The sequence below is a fragment of the Amblyomma mixtum genome, chromosome 1 (genome assembly GCF_055824585.1).
Source record: "Amblyomma mixtum isolate Tamu chromosome 1, ASM5582458v1, whole genome shotgun sequence".
Classification (NCBI taxonomy): domain Eukaryota; kingdom Metazoa; phylum Arthropoda; class Arachnida; order Ixodida; family Ixodidae; genus Amblyomma; species Amblyomma mixtum.
Window position 1 is genome coordinate 186,726,312 of NC_143012.1, and position 27,188 is coordinate 186,753,499.

The 27,188-nt window shown below is 49.9% G+C and overlaps 2 protein-coding genes across 5 annotated transcripts in view; one reads left to right on the plus strand and one right to left on the minus strand.

The window, feature by feature from the left end:
• mRNA-cap (RNA guanylyltransferase and 5'-phosphatase mRNA capping enzyme) overlaps window positions 1-1,426 on the minus strand; it is a 41,639-nt gene extending 40,213 nt beyond the window's left edge. The window contains exon 1 of one of the 2 annotated variants that reach the window (XM_089560612.1): window positions 1,364-1,426. The gene's annotated coding sequence lies outside the window, so the exon portion shown is untranslated. The remainder of the gene's footprint in view (window positions 1-1,363) is intronic. The other variant, XM_089560621.1, reaches the window with a different exon arrangement.
• Window positions 1,427-2,028: 602 nt separating this feature from the next.
• Window positions 2,029-27,188, plus strand: part of LOC149370234 (uncharacterized) — a 36,277-nt gene continuing 11,117 nt past the window's right edge. The window contains exons 1-4 of one of the 3 annotated variants that reach the window (XM_089560642.1): window positions 2,029-2,183; window positions 16,062-16,111; window positions 16,652-16,799; window positions 25,052-25,155. In XM_089560642.1, coding sequence (XP_089416768.1) covers window positions 2,158-2,183; window positions 16,062-16,111; window positions 16,652-16,799; window positions 25,052-25,155 — 328 coding nt within the window. In that variant the 5' untranslated portion in view covers window positions 2,029-2,157. Of the gene's footprint in view, window positions 2,184-8,880; window positions 9,090-16,061; window positions 16,112-16,651; window positions 16,800-25,051; window positions 25,156-27,188 lie in introns of those variants that run through there. The other 2 variants (XM_089560632.1, XM_089560651.1) reach the window with 2 other exon arrangements.

Below are 27,188 nucleotides of genomic sequence, written 5' to 3' on the forward strand. Positions count from 1 at the left end.
ACCCAGCCCACCTGATAAACATTCATGCTAGTAAGTCTATGCTATGGCAAAACTTCACTTTCTCACTTTTAAGCATTTCATGATCTACAGCTTTCAGTGCTCATTTAGCAAATCGCGTTCCTATGACAATAGGGCCGAATGCTTCGCCGAGGGTGCAGAGTCACAAATGGTACTCAAAATATAGTTATATGCAGGCACACAGGAACTTCATCGATATTTAGATTAATGCTATTCAAGACCCATTCACGAGCCCCTATAAGTAGTGACGAAAGCTTATCATCACACAAAACAATGAGAAATTCCTTAGGAACTCTAGACATTACGCCTCACCAAACCAAAAGGTCAAAACGAAGCCAAACAGAGACATGCAATGAACCCCAAACAGAGACATGCAATGAACCTAATGATAAAAGAAGCAAGTGAATACTTCACCGCCGTACAAGGCATTTTTATTGAAACAGGCGATGCTTGAGAGCAAAGTTCTCTTTTGATGCTCTCTCAGTATGTGACGACACAACCACAAAGCAGTGACAACATCCTGCGAGCGGTGGCACTCTTTTGAAAAATTTCATGCGACGCCAATGTTCGTTAACACCGCAGCGCCATCATATTGTTTCGGATTTCGCCGGCACCTTTATTTGTTTCTAAGCAGCGCTACTACTTACGAAGCGCGAGTCTCTTATGACGCCAACGGCGAACCGCCAAGAGTTGCCACACAAGTTCAAACATAAACTTCGTGCGCATGTTTTCGACAACTCGGGGGAAGCGATAAGCCACGAGTCCGCATCGGTCACAAAACGTGGCATCGAAACCAGCGAAGCGGACGCGCGACATCGAACGGCGCATCCGAGCGGCCGCGGCATAAACGAAGTCAACAGACTTTTCGCTCGCAAAGCCTAGGGGATCTCGAGGACAGTCGAAGCGCACTTTGTGCCCGACTGTCGAATTTCAGGCGAGTGTTCAGACAGTCATGCTGCGGCGCAGAGCGCGGTTTCTCGCTCGACGCAGCAACGCGGAAACGCAGGATCAACTCAACTCGGCTCTACGCGCGACTGTGCAAAGTTACGATTCGGACGCAACAAAGTATTTCGACACCTCGACACGCTGACTTATCGTAGTTTTTCCAAGGAACAATGCAACTCCGCAGAAAGCCAACGTTCTCTGCAAAAGAACTTGCACGAATGCAAGTTGCTCGCGATGACAAGACGTCGAGGTGCCCTAGTTTTTGGGACTGTGGTCCGCTGCCTGCGGCGTCAGCATGATTAAAGTGAAGCACCGACAACCGCTTACGATTGTTTCCGAAACCTTGCCGACAATAATCCCCGATGCACTCGTGCAATCAGGAGAAAAAACAATAACTCACTCAATTCCAGCTGCTTTTTCACTCCGGCGTAATGCAACCACAGTAAGAAAACTGCGTTTGAGAGTAATTTTGAGCAAGCGTGCTGCTCCCTACACGAAACTTGCGCAGAGCACAAAACGCAAACAAAAATTGTAGAATAGTTTACCAGAGAGGTATTTTTGTGTGCATTAACTCACAAGTTTCTTTACAGCAATTTTATTACCAGATTTTGTAGCCTGAACTTGTATATTTTTTAGTTTCGGTTCTAACCGGCACGTTTAGGCATAGAGTTTCTTACTATCGTTTAGGAACATTGATGTTACGCCGGCAGTGCAAACTCTTTATTTCTGTCTTCACTCAGCGTTCCAAAGCAAGACAAAGTACCGAATTTCCTCCATGACCGAATACGACTCTTAATGGTGGTTTCGCTCTAAATGTGAAAAAAAACCTTCAAGGAAGGCAGTGACGAGGTGCTTTCAGCAGCACTTTTAGCGACTCAAACGTGGCACAGAAGGGTTTTTTTATTATTTTTCGGACACAGAGCAGCTGAGCATTCTATTTTAATCGTACCATAGAGCACATAACAATCGGCATGTAGCATTAAGCCAGATTTGGCTGGTTTTGGTATGGGGAGTGTGGAAGTAACGTTGTGTGAAAGTTTTTGTCACGTGACTAACGTCCCGTCGAGAAACGCGCGCCAACTTTCGGTAGTGTATGGGTTTTCAAGTTTACCTGTTTTACGAGCCCCAGCTGGCGTAACGTCGACTCCACACCTGTGTTGTGAACTTTCGGTGAATTTTTTTCAAGATCGAAGCATGGCAGAAGGACGGAGATCGTCAAGGTTTGTTCGCATTTCGACCACGCTGCTTTCGTAGTTGCGTTTATGGAGAGAGCGCGCGAAAGCATCTGCAAAGCCAGAGACTTGCTTACTTGTTGAGTGTTCCTGTATCCAACCGATAGAGGAGAAGGCAGATCGCTGCCGTCCTCATGTCGTGACTGTGGAAGCTTCCTTGGCATCATATGTGGCGTTTCGTCAAGATTTTTCGCGCTTTGCATTGGGCGACACTGCGGACATCTGTGAGCTCTGATATGAAGCGTTCATTTTGTCGGGTTTTCTGGTCAGATTAGGGGACTGCAATGGCATATGTGCGAATGGCTCGCAGGAGAAGCAAGTAATAACGCTGTTTTGAAACCCAGGTGAAAGCAGCTAACTGGGTCGTTTCATCGTTTAATTCCGTACCTGTCGCAGCGTCAAACGCGATCAGAATAGGAAACGAAATTGCCGTCAGCACTCGTGCAAGCTGTGTGCGTGTTTTGTTAGCGCTGGCAGTTTTATTTCTTACCAGTTGCAAGTAAAAACGTCAAAATCCTGTTTAAAATGTTGTCGCTGTACCTGTTCTTGCGCAGCTTTTAGAGAGATTTAGCATACCGAAGACGTACTAGCGGAGACGTATACCGGGTTTACGTACGCCTCTTGCGCATCTGCCCGGCCACGGTCCTACCCGGCCACGCGCTTTCCACTGCGCATGCGCACCTCCTGTATGTAAAACCGGTATACGTCTCAGCTAGTACGTCTTCAGCAGCTAAATCTGTCTTTTATTTAGATGCAGGTGCGTGGCATAATGCAGCCATGATTAAGGATAACCAGGCTAACTGTCACGGTGTTGGAGACACCAGTTCGTTTTTATGTGTCGAACCTGGTCTCTTGAATATCTGAAATCAGGATGGCATTTTTCTCTTCTCAAAATGGTGCACATAGGTGCCACCGGTAGCTGGCAGAAACGCTGTTTTGGAGCACCTAGACTAGTGAAAAAATAACTTTAAAGTCGTGTCTGTTAATGCTACATAGTAGGTATGGCGTTATCGTAACCACTGCACCTTGGTCACATGGTACCGTGCCTGTTTCACATGTGGCTGGCATGCCGCGATGTATTGCCATAATGATGCCATGGTTCTTAAGAGAGCTGGGCCGCTACTTCTGTTGCACTCTGCCCAATACTCTGGCCACTGCTCGTTGCCCATATCACCCACGTGTTGGGCAATATAGGCTCCAACTCTCTGCCTTGGTACGGCAACCCGGACCAGGGTTGGAAAATAAACGCTTTCTCTCTCTCTTTACAAAGCATTTCCTTGAAATCAAATACTGGTATGCGACTCGTGCATGGCACTTGATACCAATCAGAATGTTTGCACTTCGCTGTCTGCTGCACCAACGTGGTTTCAAGTGCATGGCGGGGTTTTATGCTAAGGCATTTCCTATAATCGCCTTGCCCGTTATTTCTCTGCCACTGGCCTAGCATGGTCTAGGGTATCCTATAGTTGGATAGAACTCAAGAACGAAGTGGAAGATGCAGCTCAAAGCAGACCCACCAGCCGATGGCATCAACCGATTTTCATGATGCCACGGTTAATCCAATTAAACCACCCCCTGCGATTTCGTGCTAACAGGTCAAAGGGAATCGGCCGACGCCATTGGCTGGAGGGGCTCCTTTGAGAGGCTGTTGCTGCTTCGTTCTCGAGTTGCATCTGACTATTGTGTCCTAGCGTGTCCTTGTTTATAGTTTTTGAGCAAATCCCACAGGGCGTCTTTTTTTGTCTCGGTATTCTTTGCTGGGACAAGCAGGAAATGACCATTCCTGTCAAGAGATTGCAATAACATTTTCATCTGGGTGAGTTTTAGCGATTGAGGACAGGGAACCTCTGGTCCTTCTACATCATCAGAGGGCTGCAGGACTTCACAACAGGACTAAAATGTCATGCTTGCAGTTGCATTTGATATGACAAAATCGCTACTCATTTGTACTACGAGGTCTGTTAGAAAAGTATCCGACCTTTTGCCGAAGAACAAAAACTGGCATAACTGGAGCGTTGGAAACCTAATCACCTTCAAAGTAGTCTCCTTGGGACCCCACACACTTCTCCCAGTGGTGATGCCATTGTTGGAAGTATTCCGAAAAGGCCCCTTTCGGAATGGAGTTTAGCTCGGCTGTCGTTGCAGCCATAATGTCCTCTCTTGTCTGAAATCGCGCTCCTTTCAATGGCCTCTTACAAGTGGCGACGAGGAGAAAAATTCAAGTTCAAGTTCGTCTTTCCTACGCCCCTTCTGCGCACGTGAGTTATTCGTTGTTCTGACAAGTTCAACGCGCAAGAATTCCGTCATGCCAATGTTCGGCAACCTCGAAGCGTTCGACGGAGGAGGAAGAGATGCGTGGCCTTGCTACGTTGATCGCCTTAAAGCTTTTTTCATCGCGAATGACATCGCAGAAGCAAAAGAGAAGTCAGTCTTCTTTAGTTGTCGTGGACAGAAAACGTATGCTCTCTTGCGGGATCTCGTGAAGCCCGCCCAACCGCAAGACAAAACCTTGCAAGAAATTCTTTCTGTTCTTGGTGACCATTACTGCCCCAAGCCATCTGCTGTCGCGCAGCGTTTTAGGTTCAACACGCGTGTTCGCGCGGAGGGTGAGTCAGTCAGTAACTTTGTGGCGTCGCTCAAAAGCCTCTCTGAACATTGCAACTTCGGAACTGAGCTTAGCAACATGTTGAGGGACCGCATCGTGTGCGGCATCAACGACACAGCCGTGCAGACGAGGCTGCTCGAGAAAGCAGACCTTACGTATGAAGACGCTGTACAAACTGCACTTGCCATGGAAGCTGCGAAGAAAGATGCCGGCGAGATAGCGAGCTCAAGCCGAAGTGCGCTTCCCACTTATCAAGTCGCGGCATCAAAGGGGCGTGTCACATGCTACCGCTGTGGTGACGAACACCTCGCGTCCGTGTGCAAGCACATCAGTAGTTCGTGCAATTACTGCAGGAAGCAGGGACACATTGCTCGAGTGTGCAACTCGAAGAAAAAGCACGCTTCGTCACGGAAGGGAAAATTCACAAAGCCACATGCGTCCGCGCCTCCGGCTCGCAAAACTTCGTGTGGAACTCATCCAGTCAACACTGTTGACAACGATGTTTCTGCCGACGTGTTTGACATGTGGCCAGTCGACACCATCGCGCCGTCACCACCCTTCACCGTAACAGTCAGCGTTTGCGGTAAGCCGCTCTGTATGGAGCTGGACACCGGTGCGAGCGTTTCTGTCATGGAAAAAAATCGTCTTCAGGAGCTTCTACCGTCAGTACCTGTCATGCCGTCTTATGTACTCCTGCGAAGCTACTCGGGTGAGCTCACACAAGTTCAAGGTAGAGCGGATGTCACAGTGCAGTTTCGTGACAGAAAAGCAGTGCTACCTTTATTCCTGACTGGGGAACGTTCACCTACACTTCTGGGCCGGAACTGGATTCGAGAACTGGGCATTGAGATTGCTCGTGTGGAAGCAGACGTTCATGCTGTTTCAGATGTTGAGGACCTTCTTCAAGCGTTTCCTGAGGTGTTTGAGCAGAGCCTGGGAACTTTCAAGGGTCCAGAAGCCACAATCCATGTTCCACAAGATGCTGTACCAAAGTTTTTCAAGCCACGGCCACTGCCCTTTGCCCTGAAGGATGGGGTGTCACAAGAGCTTCAGCGCCTTATTAGGACTTGGTGCATCCCACCGTTGTCACCACTGTTGGGACTGAGAGTCCGAGCCAGGAAACGGTCGAGGCGACGGTGAGTCAAATGAACTTTATGTACAGTATGTACAAGGGCTTTTACATGATACAAGGGCCAAGAGCACCACGGGCTAGCACAAAGACGAAGAGCGGCCCCGGCGGCGAGCGTAGCTCCGGCGTGATGGCTCTTCTGCTGCCCGTCTGCTGCTCGGGTTCAGCGCGGCTCCGCTTTTAAAGCCGCTGGAAACGGTTACGGCAGCCAGCCGTTCAAATCCTCCAATCACTGGCCACCATTCAAATTAGACCAATGGTTGAGAGCCGGCGAGCACCGGAGGAGTTCGCACCGACGGAGAGGAGGAAAGGAGGAAGGGTCCGTGTCGGCGCCGCGGTGGCTGGATGAGTCACGCTGCATGTCGCGACTTGTCCGAGAGAGTCTGGGCCTGCTTTGAGCGACGGCGGCGCGCAGCGCTTGTTTCCAGAGAGGCCAGCCAGCGAAATGTGTGCTCTGGCACTACAGCACCACCGCCGCCAGACAATGCGCCGCGAAGACGAGCTACTTCCGCGTGGCTCGGATGCGGGGCGCGCTCGTACGCCAGGCTCCTCCAAGTTCTCGTCCGGTGTTCAGCCGCAGGTAGCTCCAGGCTCCTTTCCGAGAACGGGTCCCGTTCGTCAGGACAGGATCACTGCTCCGCAGCTTTGTCGCCCAGGTGACTGGATCAGCTACGCTCGGTCCTTCAGAAGAGCTTGCTTCTCAGCATCGGTCGTTGATCGTTCTGCAGGTTGCAAAGAACCGACCGACAACAGGCAACACCCAACACGAGCAAGTGCCTTCTGTCACCCGTCAATACACCAGACTTAAAGTCTCAAATCGCTGTTGGCTACATTTCTGTCCCCTTTTTGTTCCCTCTCCAACAAGAGACGCATGTGGGATACGAGAACTCGAAAGTAATTAACTCAAACAAAGTTTCAAACACAGGAAACACTCGGAATGAAATGAATGCAAAATAAATTCGCTCTCTTGAGATTACTCGGCCAGGAAAACAGTCAGCTGAGGCCACAAATGAGGACATTAATTTTTCCCGGATCTACGAGCGAACTTAACAGCGGTTCGCGAAGAGACAAAATGTAGGTCACGAGGAGGCGAAGCCAGCCTTGCTTAGAACACACGGCTTAGTGCGTCTACGTTCGCGTTTTCCTCGCTTCTAACGGACAGTAAACGACACCCGCTACAGCGGAAACTAGTGACTCTGCCTCTTGCGCTGTGCTGCGCTTTTCTCTCTCTCTCTCTCTACTACCGTGGTAGCTAACGTCTCTGCCTCTTTCGCGGTAGACGCGCTTTTCTTTCTCTCTCTACTACCGCGGTAGCTAATGTCTCTGCCTCTTTCGCGGTATACGCGCTTTTCTTTCTCTCTGTACTTGTCTTTCCAGTTTCTACGGGAGCTACAGTACGAGAGCGATTCGCTTTCATAGACTGGCAACTTGTCCCTTTCTTTGCGCTTCGCGTGCCAGTCGCGACGTCCCATAGCGAGTGCGCAACGCTTCCGATGGGACCGTTCTTTCTTTCTCTCTGTTCGTGGGGGCAAGTCAGACCTTGCACGAGTCTTGACTTTCTCGCGCATCCGTTTGCCTTTCCGCTCGGTGTGTAGTTCGCCTCTACACGGCCTTTTGATTTTACGCCTAAGTGGCGTCATTTCGAATCGCGGCTTTCTCTCGCGATAACTGTGCTTGGCTGAGCGCTTAGACGGTTTCTTCTTGGCCATTTTCTTGCCCCTGTCACTGCGGCCTCGTACAATCTTTCGCTCTTTGAGCCGTACTCGCGTTTTCCTTGCGCGCGCGTGCCGCTTTCTGTGGGAGCGCGGTCTCTCCCGTGAATGCAGCGGAAAGCGAGAGCCCGCATGAGAGCACGTGCCTTTGCGCGTCTCGCTCTCTCCGTGCTGGCGGCAAGATTCACACTTGTCCCGCTCCTTAATTTTTCGCCTCCCGGGCAGCGCTCTCTTGAATCTCGGTTTGGTGCCTTGGTGCACTTTTCCGCGCGAATGTTTGCACGATTTCTTTTTGCAGTTTATTCTACTGCCCAGACCTATGTGCCCCGACACACTTATGCGCTTCGCTTTGCGCGATAGTAATGCCTCGCACATTTCTTTAGCTCTGGTTCTGACGCTAGTTTCAGGGCTGACAACGTGACTGACTTTACTGAAGTCATTTTGCCGGCGACGCTGGCGCTTCCGATGGTGGAAACCCGTTTTCGCGCTTTTGCCCTTTCTCTCTTTTCGGCGGCGCCTGTCTTTCTTATGCCTGCCTTTCATCTTTCGGCGCCACCACTCTTTCTTTTGCCTGCCTTCCATCGTCTTTCCGTGACAGCTCTCTCTCTTGAGCTTGCCTTTCCTCTCCTTTCGACGGCAGCACTGTTTCTCTTGTTTCGCTATCACCTTGTGGCGATAGCTCACATTCCTGAACTGGCGGTGCCTTTCCTTCCGGTTGCAGCTTTTTATCGTGAGCTTTCCTTTCACTTTCGCCTGTGAAAGCACATTCTGCTTCCGTCGCCTAAGTTTCTGCTCTCTGACAACATCGCTTTGATTGTAAGCTGATTCATATGTGCTACCTAGATCAGGCCTGTCTTTGGCGCCTTCACTAAGTTCCTCAAAGCTGCGCTGTTCCTGCTCAGCGTCTCTGAGTGTGCATTCGGCCTCATCTTTTTCGGACGGGTTGACGTCTACCGCCGCTATGTTGTCAGGAACGTTCTGTTCTCCACTGTCGTCCAGCGCCTTAGCTTCTTCAGGCGCAGACGAACCAGTGTTTTCTGTCGACATTACTGCTGACACGCAGCTCTCGTCATGCTCCTGACGCGTTTCAGCCAATTTCGGTTGAGGGTCGGCTGTGCACTCAGTCGCGGTGTTCCCGCTACTGCAGCTGATTTCTGGAATGTCGCAAAGCTCAGAGCAGTGCGAAAGCACGGGACTCGTTTTGCATTCCTCGCCAGAGACACTAACGCACAACTCAGCGTCCGCAAACTCTATATGCGTCCGCATCCGTTGATCGGAAGTCTCAGGTTTCTGCATTTCTGCCGAACGCGCTGCACAACACGGTGTGCCGACCTCATCTACTTCGCTTGCGTCGGCGCAGGCGTTTTCATTCATGTCCAGACGGACGTCCTCTCTGCCCTGTTCGGCAACTTCTCCTGCTTTCGACACGCTAGGAGATTCGCTTTCCGGTAACTCCGCCACAATCTCAATGGGCGAGACCTCTGTTTGTGCATCGTCCGATGCTGTGACTACCTTATCCGATGGGGTAGAGGTTTTCTCAGTTGGCGAATGCGGGGCAATTCCCAATGTTACCGCAGCAGTTACATCTGCCATGTACGGACTACCTTCCTCTGTGCCGCACTGGCAGCTCTGCTCTACAGCTACGCACTCTACCTCTGCGTCACGATCTTCCGACCCTTCAGCATTTTCGAGCCACTCTAAAATGTCGGCTTTAAACTGGTACGGAAAATCGTTAAACGATGGGGTGCTATTCTCTCGCAGGTACCTTTGGCGAAGGACCAGCGGTGACACGTTATATCTCGCCAGTAAGAAGCTTTTCAGCTCATCGTAGTCCGCCAAGCCGTCGTCCAACAGGCGCTTGACAACGTCATACGGTTCGCTGGAAAGCAGGGCTACCAACTTCTGTGCCCAACCATTCCGCTCAACGCGCTTTCTCTCGCAGACGCGCTCGAACTCCGCAAGATATTTCGCCATATCTTCGGCGATCACGAAGGGCTGCGGCCTGTCTCTCAGCTGCTGACCGTTGGTCTCATGCAGAGCGAACAATGTTCTATTTCTCTCATAAAAGATCTCGTGTGCTTCAAGCTCCAGGTCCATCTGTTTCTTAGCGCGGGCATGCCGTTTTATCTCAAGCTGCCTCCGTTTTTCTGCCTCCTCGCGCTCACGTTCTGCCTGTTCGCGCTCAAGCTGCTTCTGTTTTTCAGCCTCTTCGTGCTCACGGCGTCTTTCGGCCTCCTCGCGCTCACGGCGTCTTTCGGCCTCCTCGCGCTCACGGCGTTCTGTGATCTCTTCCCAGGCCTCATTGGCTTCCTCAGCCGTTACATTCTCCTTTCGCATGAGCTCAAGAATCGCATGCTTTCGTTTTGCGGGGCCCAAATCAATGCCCAACTCTTCACAAATTTCGATGAGTTCCTTCACATTGAAGTTCTCCATCACTCACAATAGCCTCTTGTAGTTTGCCCTTTTCTTAGAATTCCCTTGCCGTTCACTACTATAGCGCTACTAGTATGATACGCGCAAGTAATTCTTTCCAAAACGCCTCGTTTACTCCCTCTGCACCAGCTTTCGTTTCAAAGCGCTCCGACTTGGCTCGAAACAGCAAAGCTCTCTCCAGTGCAACACACAGCCCTACTCTAAACTACAATCACCTGTGCTAGAGCAGTCTGGCGAATTGAGGGGAAAACATCAGGCACTCACCGCGCCGAGGTAGCTGACGCCGGTCGATCCCGCAGCTGCCATCCACTATTAGGACTTGGTGCATCCCACCGTTGTCACCACTGTTGGGACTGAGAGTCCGAGCCAGGAAACGGTCGAGGCGACGGTGAGTCAAATGAACTTTATGTACAGTATGTACAAGGGCTTTTACATGATACAAGGGCCAAGAGCACCACGGGCTAGCACAAAGACGAAGAGCGGCCCCGGCGGCGAGCGTAGCTCCGGCGTGATGGCTCTTCTGCTGCCCGTCTGCTGCTCGGGTTCAGCGCGGCTCCGCTTTTAAAGCCGCTGGAAACGGTTACGGCAGCCAGCCGTTCAAATCCTCCAATCACTGGCCACCATTCAAATTAGACCAATGGTTGAGAGCCGGCGAGCACCGGAGGAGTTCGCACCGACGGAGAGGAGGAAAGGAGGAAGGGTCCGTGTCGGCGCCGCGGTGGCTGGATGAGTCACGCTGCATGTCGCGACTTGTCCGAGAGAGTCTGGGCCTGCTTTGAGCGACGGCGGCGCGCAGCGCTTGTTTCCAGAGAGGCCAGCCAGCGAAATGTGTGCTCTGGCACTACAGCCTACAGAGGGAAGGCATCCTGGAGCCAGTCACTTCTTCAGCTTGGGCTGCACCAATTGTTCCAGTGGCCAAGAAGGATGGACGTGTCAGGATTTGCGGAGATTTCAAGATTACCATTAATCCAGTAGCTGTGATGGAAAAGTATCCAATTCCAAGAATTGAGGACCTGTGGGCCATGTTGTCAGGAGGTGAGAAGTCCACGAAGCTGGATTTGAGGGACGCCTACCAGCAAATAGTTCTTGACAAAGAATCTAGAAAGTATGTCACGATCTCCACACACATGGGATTATTCCAGTATACACGTCTTCCTTTTGGCGTGTCATCGGCACCAGCCTTGTTCCAAAGGGAGATGGAGAACCTTTTCCGAGGGCTGCCACATGTTGCAGTATATTTCGATGACATCCTTGTCACTGGCTCGAATGACTCGGAGCATCTTCGCAACCTCAGTGCTGTCCTATCTAGACTTCGTGACGTTGGACTTAAGTTGAAGTTCGACAAGTGTCATTTTTTCGTCCGACAAGTTGAATACCTCGGGCACATCATAAGCAAACAAGGCCTGTCTCCAAGTTTGAGCAAGGTATCTGCCATCCTTCACGCACCTGCACCCCGGGGCGTCAATGAGCTTCAAAGTTTTTTGGGACTTGTGAACTTCTACAGGCGTTTCCTACCAAACCTTTCCGGACGCCTCCGCCCTTTGCATTTACTTCTCATGAACGAGAAGAAATGGGTGTGGGGAAAAGAGCAAGAAAATGCATTCAATGTAGTGAAGCAGTTAATAACATCCGCCCCAGTCCTAGTACATTTCGACCCAGGGAAGCCACTGTGTCTCAGCTCCGATGCCTCACCGTATGGGATCAGCGCAGTTTTGGCACACCGAGAATCTGATGGTCGAGAACTGCCCATTGCTTTTGCCTCCAGATGTTTGTCTCGTGCAGAGCAAAACTACAGCCAACTCGACAAAGAGGCATTAGCCTTTGTATTTGGTGTGGAAAAGTTCCACCAGTACTTGTGGGGCAATCCTTTCACTGCTTATACGGATCACAAGCCTCTACTAGGATTACTGAATGATGACAAACCCATTCCAGTGCAAGCATCACCACGACTAGTCAGATGGGCATTGAAACTTTCTGCATGCAAGTACAAGCTTGTGTACAAGCCTGGTCTGGACTTAGGTCATGCGAATGCTCTCAGTAGGTTGCCGTTGCCTGCAAACAACGTGGATCTACCTGCACCTGCTGAAATGTTCATGCTTGAACAAGCATACCCAGGACTGTTGTCACCTGCCATTGTGGCACAAGCTACAAAAAAGGATCCATTCCTGAGCCATGTAGCTCTTGCTGTCCTGCGAGGGGAAAAACTTCCAGCAGGACCAGAAGGAAATCCATTCACAGCAAGGAGCAGCGAACTCAGCCTCCACGAAGGTTGCTTGCTGTGGGGTTCCCGAGTTGTTATCCCAAAATCTTTGCAAGCCAAAATCCTAATGGTACTTCATGCAGGGCATCCTGGCATTGAGAAAAGCAAGACAATTGCCAGAAGCCACATCTGGTGGCCGGGAATTGATGGAGACATCGCTAAGAGTGTAAAGAGCTGTGAAACCTGCCAAGCTTACCTGCGTGCACCGCAACGCATTCAGCACACGCCATGGCCGTTTCCACAGAGGCCCTGGTCAAGGCTTCACGTTGACTTTGGGGGCCCATTCATGGGTCATACATTCCTGGTCATTGTTGACGCCTATTCAAAGTGGGTCGAAGTTTTTCCAGTGACATCAACATCAGCGGATGCTGTTATCAATGCTTTACGAACAACATTTGCGCAGCATGGACTGCCGGATCTCATCATTTCTGACAATGGGCCTGCCTTTGCAAGTGAACAGTACTTGGAATTCTTGGCACGTAATGGAATACGTCGCATGCTTGTGCCTCCCTACCATCCAGCTTCGAATGGTGCGGCAGAGCGCGTCGTACAGACTGTCAAGAACAAGATCAAGAAGAGTGGATCTGGATCTTTCCAAACCCAGATTTCGCGGTTCTTATTTCATTACAGAACCACGCCACATGAAGTCGCAGGCAGAGCACCATGTGAAATGCTCATGGGAAGGATGTTCAAGACACCTTTGGATGTTCTTCGCCCAAATCTACACACTTCAGTGCTGCTGAGATAGTTGAAGCAGAAACTACAGGCCGATAAAGGGTGTCCATTGCCGAATGTGGAAGACAACGTACTCGCAAAGAACTTTCGTCGAGGGCCACCGTGGGTACCCGCACGTGTCACGAGCATCACAGGTCAATCAGCAGCTACAGTCTGTCTCAGTGACGGTACTCTCTGGCATAGGCACGGAGACCACCTACGTCCTCAAGTCGAAGAAATCGTTGAGCCAACCACTGAACTATGGAGGCCTGGACCTACTGGAGCACAGGGCGTTTCCAGCCACCCATCAACTGAGCGTGACACCAGCTTGGCTGTTTCTGTGGACTCTGACCTCACCGTGAGTGCTCCTAGTGGCACAGAAGAGACAACTGTGACCGTGACTGGTGGTACAGAAGAGACTGCTATGAACTCTCCCAAGTCAGCGTGCAGCACGCCTCAGTTGCGAAGAAGCATGAGAAGCCGCTAGCCAGTGCAGCGCTACTCTCCATAATGCTCTTGAACAAACTAATGGGGGAGGACTGTTACAGTTTCGTTTTCATGTTTGTGTTGTGGCGCCACCCGGTGCCGACGGGATAGAACTTGCGCGGCAGCAAGACAATAAAAAGGACACAGCTCTAGGAGCAGTTGTTCGTTGCGCAGTGGAGCGCGTGCGTCATCGTCCGTTCCTTCGAGCCTAGCCGTTGACGGCGACCGCCGAGCCGGTCCGCCTCTCGGCATTGCTCGGTCCACTAACTCGTTACAAGGCAGAAGTCACAGGAGGCCATATCAGGAGAGTAAGGAGTCTGTTGAACTACAGCAGTCTGGTTTTTCGCCAAAAAAGTGTGAATTTAGTGCGAGGAATGTGCAGGACCATTGTCATGATGGATGCGCCAATTTCCTGTTGACCTCAACTTCGGCCTCTTGCGCCGCACAGCACCACGTAGGCGATGGAGGACATTCCTGTAGTATACTTTTGGTCAATGTTTACTTTGTGGGGTGCGTACGCGTGGTGTGCCACAAAGAGGGAGTCAGAGAAAGCAGTCAGCATCACTCTGACATTGCTGCGCACTTGGCGGGCCTTCTTTGGTCTTGGTGACGTGGAATGCTGCCATTGTGACGACTGGGATTTGGTTTCCGGGTCGTACCTGTACACCCAAGACTCGTCCCCAGCGATTATGGTGTTGATGAAGTCGGGGTCACTGTTTGTGAATCCAGCATATCCTGTGAGACTTCAACACGAAGCTGCTTTTGCTCCACCGTGAGCAGCTTCGGCGCGAATTTCGCCACATCTTCCTCCATGGCCAAATTTTCGGTGATAATGGAATGTGCAGAAAAATTAGTGATGTCCACCTCTTCCACAATTTCTCGAATAGTCACACGACGGTCCCGCATCACCACAGCATTCACTTCGGCAATGACCTGGTCATTTCGGCATGTTGATGGCCGACCGGAGCGTGGCTCTCTCTGCACCGATGTGCGGCCGTCTTTAAACCAGCTGTACCACTGCTTAATCTGTGTGCTGCTCATAGCATTGTCACCGAAAGCCGTCTGAATATTCCGAATGGTTTCCACTTGGCTGTCGCCAAGTTTCTGGCAAAATTTGATGCAGTAGCGCTGCTCCTGTTGCTCCACCATTTTCCTTGCAATAAAAAACCGACGAGAGCACTGCGCACTGCCTCACTCAAACGCTGCTTCCCAGCGACTGACGCGATCGGCAGGCGGGAAAAAATTTGTGCATGCACACGAAGGTTCAAGGTAGGCTGGTGCAAGCGTGCTTGTTTCAAATCCATCAGGTGTTCGTAAAAAAAAATAAAGTCGGATACTTTTCTAACAGACCTCGTACATGATACAGTAGCACTTTCCTTATTTTCCACACCAGAGTACATCAGAGTTCAGCATTCTACCTCACATTGAATTGTTGAGGGGCTGCACTAAATGGCCATCTAGAATGGCAGTATCGTGGCAGAAGCACACAACATCAATCACTGTGCCATGTGTTTTCAATATTAATCATCTCTTGTCCTTTCCAAGCAGGGGTCAGTCTGTATCTGCCCCTTTGTCCCAGTCTATTGCGCTAGTCTTTTTAATCAATCATGACTACCAACAAGCCCAGCTTTCTGCCTTGACGTCAGTAAAAGATTTTAATCCTGACATTTCAGTGTTCATCATCATCATCAGCCTGACCACGCCCACTGCAGGGCAAAGGCCTCTCCCATGTCACTGCAATTAACCTCGTTCTTTGCCAGCTGTGGCCACTGTATCCCCACAAATTTCTTAATCTCATCCTGCCACCTAACTTTCTGCCACTCCCTGCTTGGAGTGTTGGAGTGCTTGGAATCCACTCCAACACTAACACCATTTCCTCCATTTCCTCCATGTCATTAATCCCTCACCCACTTTGTGCACTTCCAGTTTCTTAACATTAATCTAACATTTTCCTTTCTATAGCTTGCTGCGTTGTTCTTAACTTAATCTGAACCCTCTTTGTAAGCCTCCACGTTTCTGCCCCATAGGGGAGTACCGGTAAGATACAGCTGTTGTACACATTCCTCTTGAGGGATACTTGGAAACTGCCAGTCATGATCTGAGAGAACCTGCCATATGTGCTGCACCCCATTCTTTTTCTTCTAGTTATTTCTCTCTTATGATCCGAATCAGCAGCCACTACCTGCCCTAAGTAGACATAGTCTCTTACTACTTCCAGCACCTTGCTACCAATTGTGAACTGCTGCTCCCTTGTGAGACAGTTGAACATAACTTTGGTTTTCTGCATGCTAATTTCAAGACCTACCATTGTGCTACCATTGTGCTTTGCCTCTCTAACTTATCGATCATGGTTTGCAGCTCATCTCCTGAGGGATTTCAATGTTAGGTGAGGTTTAAGCCCAACCTTCCCTTCCAACATTTGATAGTCATTGCTGTGGAAAGAAATATATGAGAGGCATTGGGCGCTTCTTTTCTATTAGATATACTGTGTGCAGTTAAGTCTGCTATCTTCTTCTCTTCTTTCCAGGGCTCACAAGGCTGTGAACTATGCAAAATTGGACTATGGGAGTGACGAAGGTTTGTGATCTGCCTAGCTCTCATTACCTACTGGGCAGGACACATCTTGCCATTGCTTGGATGAGCCATATTTTAGATTTTAGGTGCCTGTAGCAGAAAAGCATCTCAAAAAATAAAAAGCAAAGCTAGGTAACTTTATGTCGTACAGATTCCAGATTTTGGTTCTGTGTTCTTTTCTGTAATGATTTGCAAGCGCTTTCACCAGTTCTTCAATCTCTTTTCTACTTTGAGGGCATCCCATTTCTTAATTATGGACTCCATTGCTTTTTTTTTTTGCGTAAACTCGGTACATTTTATTTTATTTAACTATGCTGCAGACACTGATAGAAATGTCACTGTATGCCCATGAGCCTCCTCCCTTCCACCAAGTATACACTCTGAACAGAAAGGGGTAAAAAGGGAGTAAAGTTGTCCTCTAGTTCAACGCCCTTTTGTAACAGGTGTGCGCTAGACGACAACTCTACCCCCTTTTTACTCCCATATAGGTGTATTTGTGTTTAGAGTGCAGCTACCTGCACTCCTTGTCCTTGCAAAATGCAGATGACGACTTCAAGCCAGCGGAGGCACCACCATCCAAGCGTCCCAAGCCGTCGGTCAAGGAGGCACCCAAGAAGCCCGAAAAGAAGCCCAAGTCCGACACCGCTGGAGCCATGGAGTCCAGCACTGCCAATCAGAAGCAGAAAGCCGGGTGAGTGCAGGCCTGCCGAAGCGCCACACTAATGGCAGCGATCCGCACACCCGTGTAGGGACAGGGGTGGTGTGTAGTTTATCACTGTTGTTAAAGGGCATTGAACACAAATTGTAGTTGGCTCGTGTTAATAGATTATCGCACTGCAATGACAAAGAGGCCACTTTCATTGATAATAGAGCTTTTATAAGCTAGAAAAGGAAGGTAACACGGGTATCGCCTCCAGTGGCCGTTTTTAAAAGCAAACTGTAAGGTTGCCAAGAATGTTCCATTTCGAAATCCAATTTTCTCACAAATAAATGCGTATTTTACTGCTGACCAGACATCAACATAGCGAAAAGGATATAAGCAGTCAGTGTTTACTGAGAAGAAAAATTGTATAGAGTAGTCCTCAATGTGCCTTTAAAAAGTCTGACATTCTACCACCATCCTAATAATTTCAGTTCCCTAATTATTAACACAGTGGTGGGAATGCCGTGCCAATTGTGCCATCCTGTGTCATTTCATTAAACCTGCTACATGCCGCTACAAAGCGATGATTTTTTGGCGAAATTGCACCGATGCTGCGCCCGAATATCATTCCAGCGACCAAGAACTGCAGTGAATCCGAGGTGGCACAGGTAACCGCTGAAAATGCACAGGCATGAGTCTGGTTTCTTCTCTCAATGTGTGACGAGAAAGATGAACTACGGGGTGCAGATCCTCCCTGTTTCACTGGATAGCCCTTAGTAAGCGGAATCCGTGTGTTTTGTATATTTGCGTCGATGACGCTGCCAACATTCTCCGAAATAAACACGGTGAGCGCATATGCAGTGATGTGATTGCTGTGCCAATTGCGCCAAACTGCGCCAAAAGGCAAAGCCTGCTACATGCTGCCACATTATGAAAAAATACTAGTAATCTGTGCCAAGCCTGTGCCCAAACTCCATAGTTACTTAAGAACAAAATTCTAGAACGCCGCCTGTTATCCCTCGTGAACGTATGCATGCTGCACATCATGCTGTCCGGGCACGTTGTCACACCACGTAATGACAACAAAGAAGCGAAATAGGCCTGCAGCACACAGGCATTTACTCTAGTCATCCCATGGAGTGGAGAGTATGCTGAAAATTCTGCATGGCAAAAAAATTCACAAACAGCGCCGGTCTCGGCTTCCACGTCTTTGCTTGGCTAAAATGCGGAAACTGCACACTATTGCGGAGTTTTCAGTGGGCGGCGATTTTGGGGTTCGCTTAGTTGCCCTATCAAAAAGAGGCGGAGTCATGGATCATTTTTTCCACTCACGTCGAACCGTTTCCCTGCTGTGTGGTTCCCGTTCTCCAGTGCATGTTCCGCGGCATGCATATTCAGTTTTGCATTGTAGCTTCTCCGCCTCGCAGATAGCATCGTGTTGAGCAATAATAACGCACGACGCGTACAAAGACATACAGATGTGACGCTGAAATCGAAACTTTAGAAAATAAGACTGGCCTGGATGGTGGCAGCATCGCTGCATTCAGTCCGGTTGTTGCAAGATTATGTGATTCTAGCTGTAGGATAACACTTTAAGAAGATTTAGTGTAGCTCATTCCACGACCGTTAACCGCATCTGCAGGTAATGCAGTACTTATTGAAAGAAAGTCCCTGAACCTCATGCTTAATGACTATGCTTAGTGCTTATTGGCCATGCTCATGCTTAGGGATTGTGCTTAGGGGTCTCATATATGGCTTAGTGGTCTCAAGGCTTAGTGGCCATACCTCTGTTTCGTGCTCAAGTTCCACTCATGTTCGGTTGCGCATTAATTTGGTAGTGTAAGATGGGTACTGGGATGGTTAGAGTACTGTGCGCCGGCGGTAGACACAGAGACACAGGCCTCGTAGACACAGAGGTCGAGCACCACGAGCACACACACAAAGCGATGGCAATGCCGCTCAACACAACGGTAAGAAGTTCGTCGTCGTCTTCGCTTGAACAGGAACTTCTTCGTCGTTACAACTGCCCCCCGGGGAGAAGAGGAGCCATCCTGGCGACTTACGGCGTAGGTGGGACGGCCGGGTCATAATACGGCTTGAGGCGCTGGACGTGAACAGTCTCGCGTCCGCGCCGGCGAAGATCAGGAGACGGCATCAGCGGTTCCACCACGTAATTAACAGGCGAGGTGCGTTCCACAACTCGGTAGGGGCCGTGAAACTTTGAAAGAAGTTTCGAGGAGAGGCCCGGAGTACTGGATGGAATCCAGAGCCACACGAGGCTACCAGAAGAAAAGTGCGGGGACGTGTGATGGCTGTCGTGGCGGGATTTCCGACGGTATTGGGCCTCAGTTGTGAGAGAACGGGCGATTTGGCGACACTCTTCTGCGTGTCGTGCAGCTTGCGAAATAGGAGTACACTCAGATGCGTCAGGCTGGTATGGGAGAATGGTATCGAGTGGAGCAGAAGGATGACGGCCGTAAAGAAGATAGAACGGTGAGAAGCCGGTAGTCGACTGCGTTGCGGTGTTGTAGGCGTACGTCACATACGGAAGGACGAGATCCCAATTGGAATGGTCTGATGAGACGTATATAGAGAGCATATCACCGAGGGTACGGTTAAATCTTTCTGTAAGGCCGTTAGTTTGCGGGTGATAGGCAGAGCTTGTTCGGTGAATGATGTTGCACTGGCGGAGCAAGGCTTTGACAACTTCCGATAAGAAAACGCGGCCTCTGTCACTCAGCAGTTCGCGCGGTGCGCCGTGGCGAAGAATGAACCGTCGCAAAATGAAGGAGGCTACGTCAGACGCTGAGGCGGATGGAAGGGCGGCGGTTTCTGCATACCTCGTCAAGTGGTCAACGGCGACGATAGCCCAACGGTTACCGGCTGCAGTGTAGGGAAGAGGTCCATACAAATCAATGCCTACGCAGTCGAATGGGTGCGGTGGGCAAGGTAGCGGCTGCAACTCGCCTGCAGAACGGTGAGCAGGGGGCTTGCGACGTTGGCAGGGCAGGCATGAGCGGATGTGCTTAAGGATAAAGTTATACATTCCGCGCCAGTAGTAACGCAGCCGGATCCGATTGTATGTTTTGAAGACTCCTGCGTGTCCGCATTGTGGGTCAGCGTGGAAATAATCACAGACTTGCGAGCGGAGATGGCGAGGAACAACTAGTAACCACTTGCGACCATCTGCGCTGTAGTTGCGGCGGTAAAGGAGATTGTCACGAATGGCGAAGTGAGAAGCTTGGCGACGGAGAGCGCGTGATGGAGAAGCCGCCGTAGGGTTAGAGAGGAAATCAAGCAGAGACGCAATCCAAGGGTCCATGCGCTGCGCTGAAGGCATGTCGTCGATGTGAAGCAACGGAGGGGAGTCTTCGAGTGTTGAGAGGCCGGCGAGCTCAACCGGAAGGGGGCAGCGAGAAAGGGCGTTGGCATCTTGGTGCTTGCGTCCGGAGCGATAAACTACGCGGGCGTCGTATTCCTGCAGACGAAGAGCCCATCTTGCGAGGCGGCCGGAGGGGTCTTTCAGTGAGGATAACCAGCAAAGCCCATGGTGGTCCGTCACGACGTCAAAGGGACGACCATAGAGATAAGGGCGGAATTTGGTAAGAGCCCAAACGATAGCCAAACACTCTTTTTCCGTTACTGAGTAATTGGACTCTGCCTTCGTCAGGGTGCGGCTTGCATAGGCGACAACGTACTCAGCAAAGCCAGGTTTGCGCTGCGCGAGTACAGCCCCGAGGCCAACACCACTGGTGTCGGTGTGGACCTCGGTAGGGGCCGTCGGGTCGAAATGGTGCAGGATAGGTGGTGCGGTGAGGATGCGGCGTAAGGTATAAAACGCGTTGTCGCATGCGGGTGACCACTGTGAAAAGTCGGAGCTGCTGGATACGAGTTGTGTTAAAGGGGCAGCAATCGATGCAAAGTTGCGAATAAACCTACGAAAGTAGGAACACAGGCCAAGGAAGCTGCGCAGTTCTTTGACAGATGTAGGCTTGGGAAAAGCAGCGACCGCACGAAGTTTGGCTGGGTCTGGAGAAACGCCTTCCTTGGAGACAACGTGCCCTAAGATAGTGAGTTTACGAGCGGCAAAACGGCATTTCTTCAAGTTTAGCTGCAAACCGGCCTCAGAAAGGCAGTTCAAGACGTGCCTCAGGCGATGGAGGTGGGTGTCAAAGTCCGCAGAAAAGACGACGATGTCGTCGAGGTAGCAGAGGCATACCTTCCATTTTAATCCCCGCAAAATTGTGTCCATCATCCACTCAAATGTTGCAGGCGCATTACAAAGGCCGAAAGGCATAACTGTAAATTCGTATAAGCCGTCGGGGGTTACAAAAGCGGTTTTGGGGCGATCGGCCACTTCCATGGGGACCTGCCAATATCCGGAACGAAGATCGAGGGAAGAAAATAGTTCGGCCCCTTGCAAACAGTCCAAAGCGTCATCGATGCGCGGAAAAGGGTAGACATCCTTCCACGTAATCTTATTAAGGCGGCGGTAGTCGACACAAAATCGGATGGAGCCGTCTTTCTTCTTGACCAGCACAACAGGCGAAGCCCAAGGGCTACTGGAGGGCTGGATTACGCCGTCTTGGAGCATTTTATCAACTTGCTCTTCGATAGCATGGCGCTCGGTGGCAGATACACGATAGGGGCGCTGCCGCACTGGTGCGTGGTTGCCGGTGTCGATACGATGGGTGACCGTTGAAGTTTGGCCCAAGGAACTCCGATGACAGTCGAAGGAGGAGCGGAACTGGTGAAGGAGGTTAAGAAGCTGCGCCACGGATTGCTTGCTCTTCGAGCTGGTCGCAGGGAAGGTGAAGACGCTTGCACAGGCACGTACATTGTAGGATAGGACGACGGGGGGGGCTGTACTAGAACGTCGGCGTAAGTCCGAGGACCGGCTACAGGTCTTGGGGCGACGTCGGCGCAAGGCATGGGACTGGTGACAGACCTTGGAGCAGCATCGGCGTAAATCAAGGGTGCGGTGACAGGTGGCGGAGGATGGAAAGATGGAAGCGCCTCAGTAACCTGGTGTTGTATGGCCTGTCGAAGAGCCGGGGCCAAATGAGGCGGCGCCTGTTGAGGGCTAGGCAGAAGAGAAAGTTGCCGAGCTACCTCTTCACGGACGAAATCTTTGATTTGCTGCAGCATAGAGGTGTTGTCAGCTGCAGGCGCCAGTCCAGAAAGCGATTCAACCTGGGCTTGGTGTTTCCGAGTCAGTAATCGCTGTTTGCGCAGTTCCTCGAAGCTCTGGCAGAGCGTGAACACATCCTTAACGGTGCGCAAGTCGCGGGCCAGTAGCATCTGAAAGGCATCATCGTCGATACCTTTCAAGATGTGTTTTATCTTGTCGGCTTCGGACATGTTCACATTGACACGTTTGCATAAGTCAATGACTTCTTCTATATAGCTGGTGAAGCTTTCGCCGACGTGCTGCGAGCGTTCACGCAAACGCTGTTCAGCCCGAAGTTTACGGACGGTGGGGAGACCAAAGACTCCGGCAAGCTTCGTTTTGAAGGCCGCCCATGTTCGGATGTCTCCCTCATGGTTCCGATACCAGAGGTTAGCGACCCCCGTTAGATAAAAAATTACGTTGTTCAGCTTCGTATCGTCGTCCCATCTATTGTACAGGCTCACCCGTTCGTATGACGCGAGCCAGTCTTCCACGTCATTCTCATCGGCTCCGCTGAAGATTGCCGGATCTCGCTGGCGAAGGGAGCCGGCGCAGATGAGAGCTGGTCCCGTTTGCATAGATTGGGTTTGGGCGTCTTCTGGCATTTCAAGAGTGGGAAGAGTGCGGTTACGCAGCTCCACGATGGAGATTTATACCCCGTACCTCCACCAAATGTAAGATGGGTACTGGGATGGTTAGAGTACTGTGCGCCGGCGGTAGACACAGAGACACAGGCCTCGTAGACACAGAGGTCGAGCACCACGAGCACACACACAAAGCGATGGCAATGCCGCTCAACACAACGGTAAGAAGTTCGTCGTCGTCTTCGCTTGAACAGGAACTTCTTCGTCGTTACAGTAGCTTCAACTTTGAAGATATGTTTTCAGTAAAAAGTATGTTCATGCCTGGGAGGCCATCACAGATATGGAAAGAGAACTTCTTGTTGAGCTAGTTAGTAATTCGTCATTGTAATTTTTGGTGCCTTTAAATTACAATGATAGATATGGAAATGCTGCCAATGTCGACCATCATGTGCATGAAGGAAAATTGGAAAATTTGAAGGAAAAAGAAAACTTGAGAGAGTGAAAGGATCTCCCCCAGTGCACAGCAATTCCTACCAAGTTTTAAAAGTTGATGCTTCTTGCTCAGTGTGCCACTTTGGAGATTTAACTTTGCCACGAGATGCAAGGTGTCATTGTAAAACGGCTTGAACACCTTATGTTCTCCTTGCGCTCGTATGTATGTTGGTAACTTTGCAAGTAACAGACTGATGCTGAAAAACTGGAAAACAAATGCAATAAGCTTCACTCTTACTCGAGTGCATAGAAACGTGTCTCAAACTTAATTGAATGTCTTCTGCGCATTGCACAGAACTAGGCTTGGGCCACAACAATAAGCCACAAGTAACCTGAATTTTCCGGAAATGCTCCGTGCAATACTAGACGCACTAAACAGAATGGAGTAAAAAGGAAGCGAGCTGTCCTTTAGTGCACTCCCTTTCACAAAAGGGTGTGCACTGAAGGGCAGTGTACTCTCTTTTTACTCCCATATAGGCATATTCATGTTTAGAGTGAAGGGTACTGCTGATTCCACGAAGCACAAGCTTTCATGACATGAGCTCAGTGCAAAAAATCTGCCTCTCCCGTAATCGAGAGTAGAGTAAGCATGAAATGTTTACGGGCATAACACATTGCTTGTAGATGGTACTAGTCAAAATCTTGAAATGGGCCTAGTGTTCACCACACTCTTCTTGTTGCATCGAAGCGATCGCCTGCAATAGTGCGGGCTTAGGTAGGCAGCCGCGAACCGTGCCAGCCTTGTCGCTTTCGGGAGCAGCCGCATAATCATGGCGTTGCCGGCAGCGGCGAGCAGTCTTCTGCTGTGGCGTATCACTCGCAAAGCGATCGCTTTCCGCAAGACACTTCCTCCCTCCCCTTCATCAGGCTCTGTTGCTCGGCTTAAACAGCTGTGACGGTGGCGGCATTGAAATGCAGGACGATGCAGAAGAATGTATAAGCAGCGCGTTCTAATACTCCGCGATCGTGTATACATCTGCCCGCCAAAGGGGCAAACGTCATGAGCTGAAGGCCCAGTGGCCGGTCTTTTACATGCGCGAGTGTGGGACCGCAGTGCCATCCTTGGGGACGGCGCGGAAGCGGCCCCCCACGGCCCTCTCTTGTAGAGTCTCGTTAAATCTCGTACGGTGCCCGGATGTTCTCGTTTGAGTGCCCGGATGAGTGGAATTCAGTGCCCGGATGTCGGCTCTCGGTCCTGGCATGACGTCACCACACTGCCGACGACGGCAGCTAAAAGCATTTCATGCTTAAAAAATTCAGGGGGCACTTTGATAATCTAAAGTGCGCCTTGCCACCGACGAGACCACGGTCGTAGGCACACGAGGGGACTATGGGGCGACTTGGATTGGCTAGTCATGACTAACTAGTCATGATTGGCTAAAGTCTAACGAGTCACAATTGGTGAATGTCTAAATAGTCATGACTGGTTAGTGACTAGTTGGTCATGACTAATTAGTTTATGACTAACTAGTCATGACTTGTTAATGACTAGCTAATTGTGACTGGCTAGTCATGACTGGTTAATGACTAGCTAGTCATGACTAATTGATGATTACTAGTCATGAATGGTTTAATGACTAACTAGTCATGATTGGTTTGTGTTTAAGGGGCTATGACTTGCTAATGATTAGTTAGCCATGACTAATTAGTTGATGACTAACTAGTCATGATTGGTTAATGACTAGTTAGTCCTGACTATTGACTAGTAATGACTACTTACGACTTTCACTTCAGATGTAACGGACAGACGGAGTCATGGCTACGAGTATGAGCGCTTAAAGGCTTTCGCCTTAATATCCAGTCATGCCACTGCTAGAGTAGTGCAAAGGCTTCTGTGACTCGCATAACAAAGGTTAGGGCGACTGACCATTTGTGCATTGCCTGAAAGAGCCCTGGCCCACCTCCTTCTTGGAGGACAGGGAAGGTGGATGGACCACAGCTTGATTTCTTTTCACACTGTTTGCTTAACAAGGCTGTGCTTGTCACCATCTTTGGCTTCTGTGCTGTCAAGGGCATGCCGCTGACCCCCCCCCCCCCCCCCTCTTCAATTGCAGGAGGGCATCCCTGGATGACAAACTGTTCCAGCGGGACCTAGAAGCGGCACTGCGTATCTCTCAGAATGGGTCGTCTCCGCCCGCAGATGCTCGGGAAGCTGGAGGTGAGCAGCTGGGAACTGGTTGCCTTTTCATGTTAACATCTTTTAATGCGATAGCATTAGTGTTGTGATCACACCAGAAACCCTCTGATATCCAAGACGAAATTATCTGATTGGTTGAGAGAGGTCATGTGACCTTTGACATCATCGCGATATGCTCACAGCCACGACGGCAGCAGTCAAGTGCGGCATCCTGGACCAAGGATCAACCACGGTGCCCAGTGACCTGTAAGGGTCACGAACACCAATTTATTTACAATAAAGTTTTTTCCATCCATCCATCCACAGTGGCAGGTGGCTACCAGCACCCCCCCCCACCGGAGATTGAGAGGTCATGTGACCTCATCTGCTGATCCAGCTGTGTGATCAAAGAGGAACAGTTGAGTGCTGACGAGTTTGAATTAAATTGAATTGTGTTTATTTTCCCAGTGTGATTCGGGGAGGGCCGAGGATAAAAGCTGCGAGAACAGTTTGACGAGTCCATCGACCCCTACAGTGTGTGGCTGCAGACAGCAGTGCAGGAAAATAAGTACTCTGATACAAAACGTACACAGATCAAGACAAGTCGGTCACTCCTACAGTGTGGAGCAGCAAACAGTAATGCAGAAAAAAAAATGAAGAGACATATACCCGAAAACAAAGGAGAAAAAAAAAAACATCAGTAATAGAGCAGCTTCAATGTAGTTACAGGAGTGTGATCAGTTTTAAAAGTGATTTGCGCGAAGTTTCAGCAATGCTCACATAAACAACATTAAGTGTGCTCAAAACATGTGGCAGTGTGTTTTGGATACTTTGTGTGCCATATGTAGTACGGCATGTTTCAACATACCAGCGTTCAGGGTGTCTGTTGTGAAAATGGTGAGTGTTAGTATGGCAAACAGCTCGAATAAAAAAAAAAAAAGTGGCAGAGGTGGATGGTATTGTTAACTAGGTTAGTTCTGTATGTTTCAAGCAGTCTTAAGTGGTAAAGATCAGATGTTTTGACTACGTTATGCTGATTCAAAAGCTTGGCTGTGTGGGCAAAAAACTCCGGTTACATATTGCGCGTAAAACTTTTTTCTGAAGCGGATAAATTTTGTGCTTACCTTGAGCAACTCCAAAATGCATAAAAAAATGACACAGGAATGCCAAAGTAGCAACAGTTGGGATCTCTAATACTGTCGCATTCCACTGTCAATGTGCATTCAGTGTCCCCCCCCCCCCAAGGGTTTTTTTTTTTTATTTTTTGCATGCTCATTCAACAGCAGGTCAGGTTTATACAGTACATAGTCCACGCTGAAGTGAGAGTAAGACAAAGTGTCATGATGGAAACAGTCATAACAGGGGCACTGAATGAACACTATTTTTTTATCTGTTATACTGCCTGATCAGCTGCGGCGATAGCATTGTGCTCTCTTGCAGTGGCCGGCAAAGCTGGTCTGTTCACGCCGCCACGGGTTTGAATCCCAGTTGCGGGAAATCATCTGCCTGTCCGTCCGTCCGTCCGTCCGTCCATCCAAGTTCAAGGTTGAGGTCAAAGCTTCAGTGATGGCCCGCCTTTTGCAGCTTTGGTCATGAACTAGAGCTTTCGCTCGAAAGCATAATTTAGAACTAACCAAAGTTTTCTGCACAGTCAAAGCAGAGATCTGGGCTAGTTAGTTGTGATTCATGATAAGTGTAAGACTAGCGCTTAAGACGTGGACAAAGAAAAGAATGAGACAGGACGAGCGCTAAACATCAACTGAATTTTTAATTCGACAGAACAAACATATTTACACATGAGGTGGGAGATGCGCATACAACACCAGAAAAACCCCAGAAAAACTACACATGACACATGTGACAGACTTCTTTCAAGATATGACACTTCTTTTTGCGACAAGGCCAAATATGATTTGCTAACACACTTCTCACCTTCCTTTCGAATGTGGAAGGCCTCGCATATCTCATGCTGTAGCCTCGTGCCTCCCCTGCCTAGCGCACACATGGCATCAAAAGCTGGCTTGCACCCGCAACGCTTGCAATGTTTGGCAAGAAAGTCTCCCCCCACTTACGAA